We start from the raw sequence: 13,073 nt of genomic DNA, 5'->3' as shown, positions 1-13,073 counted from the left end.
GCTGCCTGAGGCGGGCGGCGGCGCCCGGCGGCCTCCGCGGGGGACCGAGGTGTCCCGGGGCCCGGCGGCCTCCCCCGGGGGTGGTGGCCTCTCTGAGGGGACAGGCACGTCCCTGAGGGGCTGGTGGGCTCCCTGAGGGCACGTCGGCCTCCCCGAGGGGACAGTTGCTTCCCTCAGGTCTGAGGTGGCCTTCCTGAGGGCATGGTGGCCTCTCTGAGGGGACAGGCACATCCTTGAGGGCCTGGTGGGCTCCCTGAGGGCACGTCGGCCTCCCCGAGGGGACAGTTGCATCCCTGAGGTCTGAGGTGGCCTCCCTGAGGGCCTGATGGCCTCTCTGAGGGGACAGGCACGTCCCTGAGGGCTTAGGTAGGCTCCCTGAGGGCATGGTGCCCTCCCCAACAGCACAGCTGTGTCCCTCAGAGTGCGTGGGCCTCCCTGAGGGTGCATTGACCTCCTCAGCAGCATGGTCATATCCCTCGGGGCCTGGTGGCCTCCTTGAGGTCATACCAGCCTGCCCAAGGGGACAGTTGCATCTCTGAGAACACATCAGCATCCCTGAGGGCACACTGGCCTCCCCGAGGGGACAGTGGCATCCCTCAGGGCCCRGTGGCCTCCCTGAGGTCCTATCAGCCTCCCCAAGGGGACAATTGCATCTCTGAGGACACGTCAGCCTCCCTGAGGGCACATCGGCCTCCCAGAGGGGATGGTGGCATCGGGCCCCGTGGCCATCCTCGGGCTGCCGCAGCCCCTTGGGAGCATGGTTGGCCCCCCAAGGCCGGGCTCTAAGGGGGCTGCTGTGCCTTCCTCCCTCAGCAGGTCCCGTTGAGGGGCTCAGTCGTGCTGTGGGGCTTACTGCCACATCAGGTCAGCTTGTTTTGTGAGACAACACTCCTTGCGAGCCGGCGGAGAGCAAGTAGTTTTCTCTACTGGCATAGGAAGAATGAGCTTTTATCCTTCCCTCTTATCGCACTACAGTAGTGGTTTTCAGCCTCTGCTCCTTGGACCCTGCAGGAGTTTCAGAAGATCTGTGGAAGAAAGCTAAGAAAAGCAGCTCGGTTGCCAGCAGGTTTAAATTCGCTGGTGAAACGTGTGCAAATCTGAAAAAGATAAAAAATTYGCTGGTCTTTGACAGCTGCTCTCCCTTCCCCCATTTAGGATCAAGGTCTATTCTTTCCTGCTGAGGTGGTCTTTACTGAACTATGTTGTTTAGATTCTGCTACTTAGTAGAGCACAACGAAAAGCCGTTATTACATTTACTTTGGCCGTGGTTTCAATCATCATAGTGTCAGATAATGAGAAGGCCGGTGTGGTGAGTGCGCAGATAAAGTCACATCACTCACTTTGGTTTATTTGTCTCWGCTATGCTTGTCCAAACAATTAAAATTGTCTGTCAACTCTTGTGGGGAACTCACGTAATATAATGCAGGGTGAAGCAGGAGGACATGGTAAATGATTTACCGTGCTGGATGCACCAAATTTAAGTTTCCTTTATGACGACTGTAGTGGTACATCAGTTGCCCAATTTTAGCAATCATAAAGTCAAAGAATAAGGATGTGTATCAGAGACACAGCCTCTCTATTAGAAATGGTGCTAATAATCATATCCCATATGTAGCTTGAGAACCTGAATGAAATCAGAGTCCTGGATGGTAGAAGATTTAAAAAAGGATACTGTTCTGTGCACTGTTATTCAGTTTTTTGATGGGTTTCTTTTTTTTTAGGAGGGAGTCGTTGTTTTAGACACTGTGGCCTCATATTGTGAAGGCTCTTTGATGCAGGAACTACAAGTCAGGAGTATTAAATCTTTCACTCTTATTAAATCAGACCTTTAGTGCATGTAAATTCAAGTCACAAACAGTTGAAAACTTCAGACAAAACATGAAGAAACTTGTTTAAAAACATGATGACCCTTTCATGAAGAATCAGAAATCGGAATTGACTTGTTGACACTTAGAGAGAAACGATGGCTGGTGAGAGAGTGGGCTATGTGGAGTGTAGAAGATGAAATCTCTTAGCTTGTGTTTCATGCAAGGGGAGAGAGCCCAGAGAGAAACGCAGAGGGAAGGCTGACATGGTCATCCACAACGGGCTAGACAGTGATTTTCTGCAGCAGCATTCTGGATTGATATGAGTGGAGCAGAGTTGTTCTTGATGTGGTCAAAGAAAATCACATGCAAGTGATTGAAAAATGAACTAACGGGTGCCAGAGCAAGAATCTAAGCTGTGTAAGCTGTTCCTTAAAGACGTTACACAGGCAAAATGTCCTTGAGAAAAATCTAAGAAGCTTGAATAACATGCAGCCGTGAGCTGACAGACAATCATAAGATGTGAGGGAGAAAACTGAGATTTTAGGTGGGATAGAAAGGCTGAAGTCTACAGCGCAATGATAGGTCTGTGCACTGTCAGCAAGGGAAGGGAAGATTTCCAGAAGAGGAACATGGTTTCTATGGTGTTATAGGTGGCCGGCGGGTCAAGGAGAAGGAGGAGGGAGCAGTRGTTCTGAGATCTGGTGAATGTGGCAAGAGCAGAGCCGATAAAGAGTGCTGCGGAGGAAGATGTTTGGAAAGAGAGTGGGACTGAACCGGAGCAAAAGTGTTGCAGACACTGACAGTTGTCAGCACATGCTGTTCTCAGTGGCCGCAAGTCCACATCGTAAAAATCACCAGGGGTGTTAATTGGCACCCTGATGGTCACTGTTCACAGTGAGACCAAAGTCCAAATTACCCTGTCCTCAGAGGTCATCTTTGCAGGTCAGAGCTGAAGTGAAGTTTTTCCTTGCTTTACTTACTCTTTGTATGGAGATGATTTCCAGGGAACAATACTGACAGCATAGCACCCTTACTGAGCTCTAAGCATTTAATTGCCACTTTAAGTAGTAAATAGATAAATCAACACAATAGTCTCTGTATTTACTTGTAGAAAATATTTTTAAAGGCTAACATTAGATAAGTGCCAWTATTAAGTCATTGGAGGCAAAAAAAAAGTCAAGTCAGACAAAAAACCTTCTTGGAAACATTTTTTGAGCAATGCAGGCTAATAACATCAATGATACCTCTGATCAGAGGTAATAGTCGTAAATGTCTGTATGCAGTAATAGAGTTTTTACTCTCCCCATCTAAATTTACTCCGTTACCCTATAGAAAGCCTCAGTAATGACTATCTCAACACTGTTCTTAGACTTCAGGTCTGACAATTTCAAAATTGTCACTGATTACCAAAGTTTCTGAATATTTTTAAAACCTCCATTAACCTTTTTTCCTATGCACATGTTTGTTTCCGTGCATAAATTACTGGAATTATGAATGCAACATTGTGAAACTGCCTATAACAGGCTGGCACAATTGGCTTGAAACAAGCCATACATTAAGCGTTGTTAGTTATGAGAAGAATAAGAAGGGGTTCTCACGCTGTAACGGAGCTGAAAAGTGAAACCGAAGAAGAGAAAATAAAGATAGACTAGCTACAGGGAAGAATTCTCCCTAGGCTATGGATAAGGTTGACAGTGGCTTTTACATTATTACTGCTTTTTTTCTTTGTCAATAAAATCCAATGTAGCGAAAGGCTCAGTTGGATCTTTATCATGTGGGGAACACATCTGCAGAGTTGGTTGAGAAATGCCACCCTTCCCTCTTCTCTTAATAAATCCTGCTCAGGTTCAAATGTCTCCCTTTTATATTTCATTATGTGTTATATTTGGTGTTCTGTAGCATTCACTTAAATCTAGAGTTGTGCTCCGTGGGAAGTGTCTTGCTGTTTATGGGGCTTATTTCTGATTTTGTAGCAAAAAAACCCATATGAATATACTATTTAGATAGCATTTCTGTTCTTGGGCCATGCCCCTATGACCTTTGCTGAGCCTGAAGCTACTCCCGTACTCGTGACGACATGTGAAGAGCAGGCCATCTGAAAATACCATACTCTTAGTATTACAAATGTGTTCAGGCGGTTTTTGAAACCCATCTAGTTCAGAGGGAAATGCTCAGTATTCCATTGTACATCTGCCTTAGTCAGACCATAAGTATTTACAAGCATAGGATTATGGGATTTGCAAATGTACCTAGCCTTGGATGACCTGGAGTCCCTTATTCTGATGGTTGTGGCTGGAACCTGGAATCCCTGTTCTGTGTTACATAAAATCCTCAATTATGGGTGTTGACAGCTCAAAATGACTTCAAATTTAATCAGTATGGCTTCATAGACAATTACTTATGAAGGAGAAAAGTAATTTGAAATAGGTTGAGGAAGTGCTTTCAATCTTTGGAATCTACCCTCTATATATATATAAAAAAAATCTTTGTGAAAGAGGAAGGTATGGATGGTGAAATGTGTTTTTTTTTCTAATATTTTTCTCAGAGAGAGGGTGGGAAGGTCAGGTGCTTTCAAATGCATGTGAACAGAAAAAGTTGGCTTTTCAGCCTTATCTGAGCTACAGATCTTGGAGCATCAAAGGAATGTCTCTTCCTACAGCACAGTGCATTAACTTGCTGAAAGTATGGACACCTGGAAGGACCTTTTTCCAGGGGTTTTCTGGATTCCACATTTTTTCACGCAGTCCCTGCAGGTGGTTGGGAGGTGTCCAACAATGTGGGGGAACAAGCAGGGCAAGACAGGACTATGATTTTCCTTGTGAGGCCAGAAGGGAGAGAAAGCAGAGGCTACTTGTACATGGTGTTTTTTTCTGTGATGTGCCTCACAGTGCTGATTTCTGAGTTGTCCAGACATGTTAGAGTGCCGGCTAGCTTCCTTCTGGCCTATTCACCGAGGTCTCCTTCCCATGGGAAGTGGAGTGCTGCAGGGAGTGGGCAGGGCAAAAAGGAGGTAGTTGGTGCGTTCRTAGATCTTACTCTGAAATAAAATTGCAAGGCAGCCAGGGCACTCATCCAAGTCTAGGAGTTGGCGAGTGTTTTTGGGTTTAGTGGTGGCTACAGAAACCTGTTCAGCCACTCCCCCTCCCATTCCCTTCTCTCCTCATCCTTGTGATCCATCATCTGGTCCAGTTCATGACAGGAAACTGTTGTTTTGCTTTGGAGAAAGTGAAATCAGACCATAATTGTACATTAAATATAGATATAATATATTGTGTCTTGAAATACTTGTTCTTAAGTAGAGTAAGCAGCAATCATATTGCCACTTTATACAGACAGGCTCTGCTATTTGGTCATAGTTCGTGAAGCCCTCTAAGGTTGGAAACAAAACCAGAGGGTTTTTGGCAACATTTGCAAAAATATTATGAGGAGGATTAAGTACGAAACTAAACTACAAAAGGTAATGATAGATTCTTCATTTCTTGATGGCTTGAAATGAAGAGAGGATGTTTTTCTGGAAGATATATTTATACACAAATTACTAGGTTACAGCCATGGTAACTGGATGAAATTCTGTGTTTAGATTAGATGGCCTGGAAGTTCCCTCTGTCTTTGAGCTCTGTTAAAAAGCCCACGATTTCAGCCAGGTCTGCCATTGCTATTAATTGCTAAATAAGTGAGAAGCATATGAAGAAAAAATTAAGACTATTGCAGTGGTGGCATGCATATTTTGCTGACTTTTATACAGTATTTTTCTCGTTTTATTTCCAGGTTGCATACCAGATGTTAGAGCTGGRCTGTTGGACCGTTTCATGATGTTTTGCTTTCCATTTACCAGATAATAATTTTCTTTCTGTCATTACTAAGTCACCAGGTAGAAGTGGAATCAAATTGCCCTTTGATCTCTTGCTACAACGTTTCCTTTACCTCCAGTATTAAGAGTCATCAATTTTTCAAGCACCCCGTCCAGAAGCCTGTGTTTTAAAGCATCCCTTGGATTCAAATATATTGGTACCAGCCCATAAATCACAATATGGCTTTCCCAAGGATGAAGATATTGCTTTCCCAAGGGTGGTTAATACCAGTGACACCTGCACAAGTGTTTGGTTTATCTTCATACTAAGGTATTTTATTTGCCATTTTCACAGTTTTGCCGTTTTCAATATCAACCTCTATATCTGAAACAAGTGTTCAGGACAGCTAAGGGCTCCTAGGCATTAGAAATGATTCCTGGAGGAAAAGAAGCTTCTTGTTCCAGTTTGTTGGAGTATTCAGATCCATCCTGGGTTCTGTGTAGCAATGGGCCTGCACTTTGCTTTTCAGCCAGATTCATTAGGCTACTTCTTTCCTGGCACTTGCCTTCCTCCCTGGTGTGCTGCCTAGGACTGATCTTTGCAAGCTGTTCCCTTATTCCTTCTCCCAAATTCTTGACACTTCTGTCAGATTTCTCCATTTTTTCCTATTCCAACCTTCACTCCTCTTGTCCATGTTGTGGAAACAGTCCTCTGATTCTGCCTATTTTCTTAAAGTCGCTGGAGTTGAGAGATAAAGGACCAGCACAGTTTTCTGTGTAGCATTCAGGTAGGGCAGAGGCAGGAAGGTGACCAGGTTAGGAAGCCTTGGCCCCTCCATCTGTGAAGGGCAAGATTTCACTAGCAGGATGAGGAAATAGCTGGAGGCACTTGCTTTCCTRTAGCATATGAGGGGAAGTGCAAGCCAACAGCTTGGGGCTGCCAGGTGTGCTCGGAGTAGCCCAGCCGTGATCTCATGCTGATCAAAGGCTTGGAAGTACTACAAAGCCGAGCGTCATCCCGTTCTGCTACTGTCATCATTATATGGAAGTCAGTAAGGAAAATGCAATTACTCCTTTAGTTGTAGACATGTAGGAGGTTGCTGTTGTGTGGTTGGGTTATGTGAGAAAAAGCTCCTCCCATAGACACACAAGCCCAGCAGAGCAATTGCAGGTGGGGGAACCCAAATAAGACCYGGAGGGGCCCCAATAACCCAATCGGAGAAGTGAGCCCCGGCCCCACAACCCCGGCTGTGCCCCCGGCATCGGCCCCTGCTTTAGGGGTGAGAGGCATCGGCGTGAGCCTGCAGGAGCAGCTCTCTGGGCATGTCACAGACGGAGGGGTGACTGCTCAGGGGTGCAGGGCACACGTGCGATGCTGGGGATGAGCATTTTGGGATTGCTCAAGACTTGTTATGGGGTGTTTCAGGGAGGAAACAAAGGTTGTTTGGGAAGAAACAAGCTTGGGAAAATAGAGGGAAGAGGAGATAGAAGGGACTGGTCAGTATGCTTGCTTGGCCACATCCTGCATCTCGTCTGTGCTGTCTGTCCTGCCTTCTCGCTAAACTCCATTTCTGACTATTTTCCTGGGCGAGGGGCTCTCTGTTTTGTGTGCACGTGTGCCGGCAGTGCCAGCCCCTGGAGCGAGCGAGGGTGCGTGAGTGAGCGTGTGATCCCGAGCGAACCTCAAGTCCGGCTAGCGGTGAGTATATGCATATATTGTGCGTGTGTCTGTATTTCCCTCTAAGAGGCCTTCCTCCTCGTCAGCTAGAGAGGGGAACAGGCTGTTGGTACTGTTTGCAGGAGTGCTGAGTATTTCTGACTGTGGTAACGTGGGGCTGGCCGTGTGTGTATGTGTACATGGGTTGTATATGTGTGTTTGCAGCTGTGTCGGAGAAGCCTCTTCATTCAAGAGCCGGTGCGGGAGGAAATACAAGGGAGCRCATCTTAAAATCTGTGGTGTGAGTGATGCTACCAGGTACCTGGGGGCATAGCGGAGGAGGGACACAGGTTCGATGCTTTCCCAACATCCTTCAGCAGTGAAGGCTCAGGAATTGTGTAACCTTTATTTTTCCGCTCCTTTTGAGAGGGAGGGAGCTCTGAACTCTGTTGTTTCACAGGGCAAGAAAACTGTTCCGATTTACTTCTTTCAGAAAAGGGGCAATTTCAGCGGGTATTGTCTTCTTAGAGCGGAGAGCTCGTGTGGTTAAGAGGAACAGTGAGCTTTTTGGAGGATTTGGGAAAGACTTTTTAAACTCAGCTTGACTTCTGCACCTTTGAGACCAAGACTGTATGTAGCAGGTACCTGAGGAACTGCTAGTGAGTAACTCGACTAAAAATGCACTGGTTAAAATCCAGACCAACTCCTCTGAAAGCAAAAGCATCATTTTGGCTGGCTGTTGGTGTAAATGTGAGCAGAATTTGGCCAAACCTCTCTCCTTGTGTACCCRGTTACATGCCCAGCAACCAAGCTAGTTTCCTACCAAATGCAGACTGGGAATGTGCCTGGGAGGCAGATGGCTTCTTCTAACAAAGAAATAGCTGAGATARTGTCATGTCATCATAGTCTTCAGCTTGCTGATATCCTCCTGCAAGGCTGAGGCACCAGAACTGCATTAAAAGAACAAAACAAATAAAAGGAAAGAGATTATGTAATATCAGAGCCTGCAATTSATTTCATGGGAAAAACAAAGATATCCATAATGTGTAAGCGAGCTTGACCTGTCGGATGATGATACGAAGAAAGGTTTGTACTTCACTGGAAACCCTGGAAGGTGGCTCTCAGAGCCCTTKCGCAAACCTCATGGGACGTTCTTGCAGTATGGAGCGTCAGAGGGACGTGTGGGTCTATTGAAATATTGCACTTATTTTTTATGAGCACAACCCTTTCTTTTGCATGTGTTGRTGCTGTGGATTGATTTTGATTTTTTTTTAAGCAATGAATCTCTATTTTTTTTTGCCTAAAGAGCTATTTATATACAAACTAATATCAGCTGATGAAGTGTCTGAATTATTGAGGTTAATTATTCATGGCGTGTGTCATTTCCGTCACATGGCATTACTTCCTTTCCTGCGTTGGACAGCTAGGGATTTTACCCAGTTTAATAAGACATAGCAAGCAATAAGCATTTTTGAATGCTTGCAAAAGCAGGTGTTTCTATGAAAAAATGCTGTTTCCTAGACATGCAAACACACCCATGTCCCTGCAAGTGTTCAAAAAAAGATGACTAAAACAGCAGGTGGTCATATTTAAGTGAACTGCTGTTCCGGATTGAGGTAAGTGTCACAGCCCTGTGACTTAGGAGGCTCATCCAGCTTGGTAAGACAAGTGTCCACCTCTTCCCACCAGCTCGAGGGAGCAATGTGTCTCTGATGGAAATGCTGGGCTGAGTGGAGGGGCAGTAGCAGCTCTCTGCGGGAAGGCAGGCTCTTGCTTCTCTTTCTTTTTCTCACCCCTGCGTGACAGGAGAAGMAGCAGATTTTTTGTAGCTGTGCCATTGATGTCCTGGAGATGCACAGTCTGGTCATTTGTCTGCTTGATTTTTAAGCAAAAGAACCRCAGTCACCTCATTTAACAGAGTCTGGATACTGTGGCGAGGAGTGCCACCGCAAAAAAGAAATTTCTAGTATTGGCCCAMGCCATGGACGTGTATCATGTGTCTTTAACAGTGCTTCAGGTTCATACCATAGAAATTAGAGGAAAGAAATAATGCATTGGACCATACTGTCCGTTGACTACCAATATGTTATCATTTCCTACTGGAGAAGGGTCTCTTTTCCAGAGAAATTTTGAAGAAACACAAATATCTTTCTTCAGTGACATTTCAGCCAACCTCCAGAACAATTTCGACTTGAAAAAAACWGAAAAAAGAGACAGAGCCTTTGTTCTTCAGCCAAAATCTGCTAGGTTTTGTTCAAATCACTCATATTTATGAAAATATGAACATAGCTGCAGAAAGCAGACCCRTTTTGTCTTTAACCAAACCCCCTTTTTGCAAACACTGCTCAGCTGGAGTTTTAGATCGCCCTATACGCGCACGCGGTGCTTGCTCCTGTTTTAAGCATTCGCTTAACAACGCTGCCATCACCTCCTGTGCAGACTGCAGCAGACCAATACATCCCACCAGTAAGAATGTTTTTCAGGTGGTCTAATTCATCCCAAGCTTAGTTTTAGTCTATCATATAGGCAATTTAGAAGATACGCTGATACAAAATMTATTTAAGCACACATTGCTGATAAAAACACCTTTTTTTGGAGGCTTCTTGTAGCCTGAGAGAATATTGCTGGCATCTGAGGAAGAGAAAACATTTTCTTACCTGCAGACTGCTGAGTGTCCCAGAAGTTCGATTTGCTRTAGAGACAGTTACCTTAGTCAACTTTCTTAGCAACCCAAATGACCTGGGGCAGTGATGTTATCTTGACCTCACTCAGCGTGGAAACAGTTGGTATCTAATACATTTAATAGATTTCTGAGGTCAGAAGAGACCGTTATGATCATCTGGCTTGACAGTTACTGCAATCAATTGTGATATTTTGGGCTTCAGACTGTAGCTGGCAAGGGTCAGAAAGGACTTTTTCCCCCCAGTGCACCATCAGTGCATGTCTTCTGGTTTTTGTTTATTAGTTTGTTGTCATGTTTTGTTGCTTCCTGAAGGCATCAGAGACTGGTTACAGCTGGCGGTGGGACGTGGCAGGGCCCCATGGTGGTGTACAGAAGCAGGAGGGGTAACATCTTGTGGAGGTGTTGATAGCGTTGGCAAGGCAGGAAGCTGTTGGGTTTCATTTTTAAATGCCCAGCTGGTATAGTTTGCTCATATGACCTGGGTCAATCTCATACCAGATACAGGGTCAGGAAGAAGTTTTTCCCCGAGTCAGACTGAAAGGGACTTTGGGCCACCCTCTGCGASGTGCGCTATGGGTGGCTGGCCGCAGTCGGCGAGGCATTGTTCTTGCGGTAGGCTCTGCGCCGGTGCAGAGTTCAGGCACCGCTGGCACGTCTGCCGGTTTTGTTCTTCGCCCGTGGCCCCCAGAAGTTCAGTTTCCTGAGAAGTAAAACAATTCAGCCTGGCTAAAATCGGTTACTGTAACGTAAAGGAGGAGCCAGATGGGTTWTGGTGAATGGGAGATGGAGGAACCTGATCTGATTGACTTCATTAGCCTCACACAGTGAAGGCTGAGAAATTAATAGCACTGGCTATACTATTTGACCCTCCGACTTATTCTTAGACATTGTGGAAATATCATTCTCGTAATTAGAGGAAAAATGAGAGCGGAGCAAACCTAAATGGGCAAAATCTTGTAGCCTGTCAACGGCGGCCCGTGAAGGGAAGGAGCGAATGGCCCTGCCTGGTTTGCTCGGGAGCGGGAGTTCGTTGTGGTTGCTGCAAATATAAATAACCGGATCAGCACAGAATCAACAGTTTTGTCCCATCTGTATTAGCTTTGCCAGCTATGCACTGTGCATATGTAATTCTCCTTATAATCCTTTCTCGTACCCCAGCCCTTCCTGTCTCATAATGATCTCATTGCATAAGAAGCGGGTTTTAATGGGGTTATAAAAGGGAAATACTTCTTCAGTCCATTGCCATTGGAAGTCTCTRTGCAGAATGATCCCAGAAAGCCAAGATTTTCTCCCTGTGTGCCTAAAAAAGAGATGGTGAACGCCTTCATTTCAGGTGAGTGAAAAAGCATTGCTGCAGACCCAGACCAGTGCCCCGGACTGTGCCTATTTTGTGGCAATGAAATAATGTCTTGCGCTTGACACTACAGCTGCTGTTTTACACCTCACCGGTTTTAATCTTATGAATAAACAGTATACTAATTGTTTCAGCTTTCAGGGCAGCAGGGTTTGTAAGGCAGCCTAGTCATGCCAGGAATTTAAGTTTATGTAATTCACTCTCTGCTGTGGATTACAGGCATGTTGTTGTCCGGCTATCTGAAGCATAAAACGCTCCGCGGCAAAGCCGCTCAGCGCGGGGCGAGAACCTGCCCGGCCGTTTGGCTCCCCGCGCCGCGGTTGGACCGTCCTCGGCGGGCTGCGAGCCCGGGGCAGCTCCTCCCGCCGCGCGTCCTGGCACCGAAGGCGAAGCGCCTTTTGATTTCTGCTGGAGCATCTGTGTAGCCCACGTCCGGGCTGGAGGCCTGCTGGAAAACGCTACTGTAGCAAAAAACATTTCAGGTAGCTTTGCAGGGAATGCTTTCCAATGGAAGAACCCCCCCGGGAGCCGCATCGACGGTGAGCACGTGTGCAGCGGGAGGAGCCGGCTGGTGAGGGTGTGCCGCATGCTCGGGTTTCTGTCCCCGTGCAGACCAAAAGCTACCGTGAACCTCTCGGACTTCRCGTGGATAAAGCCATCAGCAAGGCAGAGGAGAGCATGGGGCTGGAGTAACTACATAATGAAAAGGAAATTAAGGGTGTTTGTACAATAACATATATATATATATATATATGTATATATACACAATACTAATAATATATTCAAAGCGCAGAGGGCTTTCCAGCTGGGAACAGAAACGGGATAAAGGGGTTATTCCAGCCATCTATAAAATGCAGCCTTTGCACTCCTGCCTCCAGCTCCACATGGCCGATTTTAATGTCTCCCTGCCAAAGGCTGGCATCTTCTCCGYCAGACTGTTTCTGTGGGTGTTTCGGTTTGCTGCTGCTCCCCYGACCCCTCCGTCGCGCCTGGGGAGTCCACGGTCGCGGAGCATCGCGCCGGCGGCCCGCCTGGCTGCGGGGGAGCTTGGCGCTGCCTTTCCGACCGCCTCGCCTGCAGCGAYGTCTCCCTTCCTAAAGAATAAACAGAAGCACACCGTCTCCTTCGGTTTTCGCTTCGTCTCCCCCTCCTGTCTGTTCGTTTCCTCTCCCTCCCGCTGCTTCTGCGCCATATGGTCCCCCTCTCCTCCTCATCCTCTCGACAGTGCTGTCTACTTCTCTTCCCCTCTGGACCCGCTCAACCTTGCYGATGCTCATGATTCTTCTTGCAAAGCTCAGGAAACCTGATATTTTTATCTATGTCCCGGCTCCTGGATTCCTGGGATGATGGGTGAATTGCAGCTGGGTTTTTTTATGGTTAAAAACAAGTTTCTGGACTCAGCACCCGCATTTAGAATATATATTGCCTCAGGATTTTTAAGGTAACAAAGTGATTTGGGTGGGAGTTCTCCTCGATGTTTGAAACCYGGCTGCCTTTTCCCTCTGTGCTTGCAGGGGTATTTTCCATTCGCCTCCTGCCTTTCCTCTCACCTTGCTCCGACTTTCTGCTGACTGGTCTGTTCTGTCCTCCAGTTTGCAGTGGGTTTTCCTATTTCATCTCCTCTCACTACTTCACATTGACCCTTAATAATCTAATCTTTCGCTGTCAGCTGAGTCCAGCTTCTTCTGCAACGAAAAAGGACATTTTTATAAGCAGCTGGAGTGAACAGGAGGCAAAGCAGCCTCCTGTGCCAGCCGGCCCTGGACATGTCAGTGGTGGTG

General features: G+C 46.4%; 1 protein-coding gene across 1 annotated transcript in view; it reads right to left on the bottom strand.

Annotated features, from left to right (window-relative positions):
* MEX3C (mex-3 RNA binding family member C) overlaps window positions 1-1,281 on the bottom strand; it is a 19,812-nt gene extending 18,531 nt beyond the window's left edge. The window contains exon 1 of the mRNA XM_085322191.1: window positions 1,258-1,281. Coding sequence (XP_085178317.1) covers window positions 1,258-1,281 — 24 coding nt within the window. The remainder of the gene's footprint in view (window positions 1-1,257) is intronic.
* Window positions 1,282-13,073: the final 11,792 nt, after the last annotated feature.

Source organism: Rhea americana, unplaced genomic scaffold, assembly GCF_003343005.1.
Source record: "Rhea americana isolate MKP2758 unplaced genomic scaffold, rheAme1 scaffold_75, whole genome shotgun sequence".
Taxonomy (NCBI): Eukaryota; Metazoa; Chordata; class Aves; order Rheiformes; family Rheidae; genus Rhea; species Rhea americana.
The sequence above is the reverse complement of the archived record's forward strand: the minus strand, read 5'-3'. Positions and strand labels throughout refer to the sequence as shown.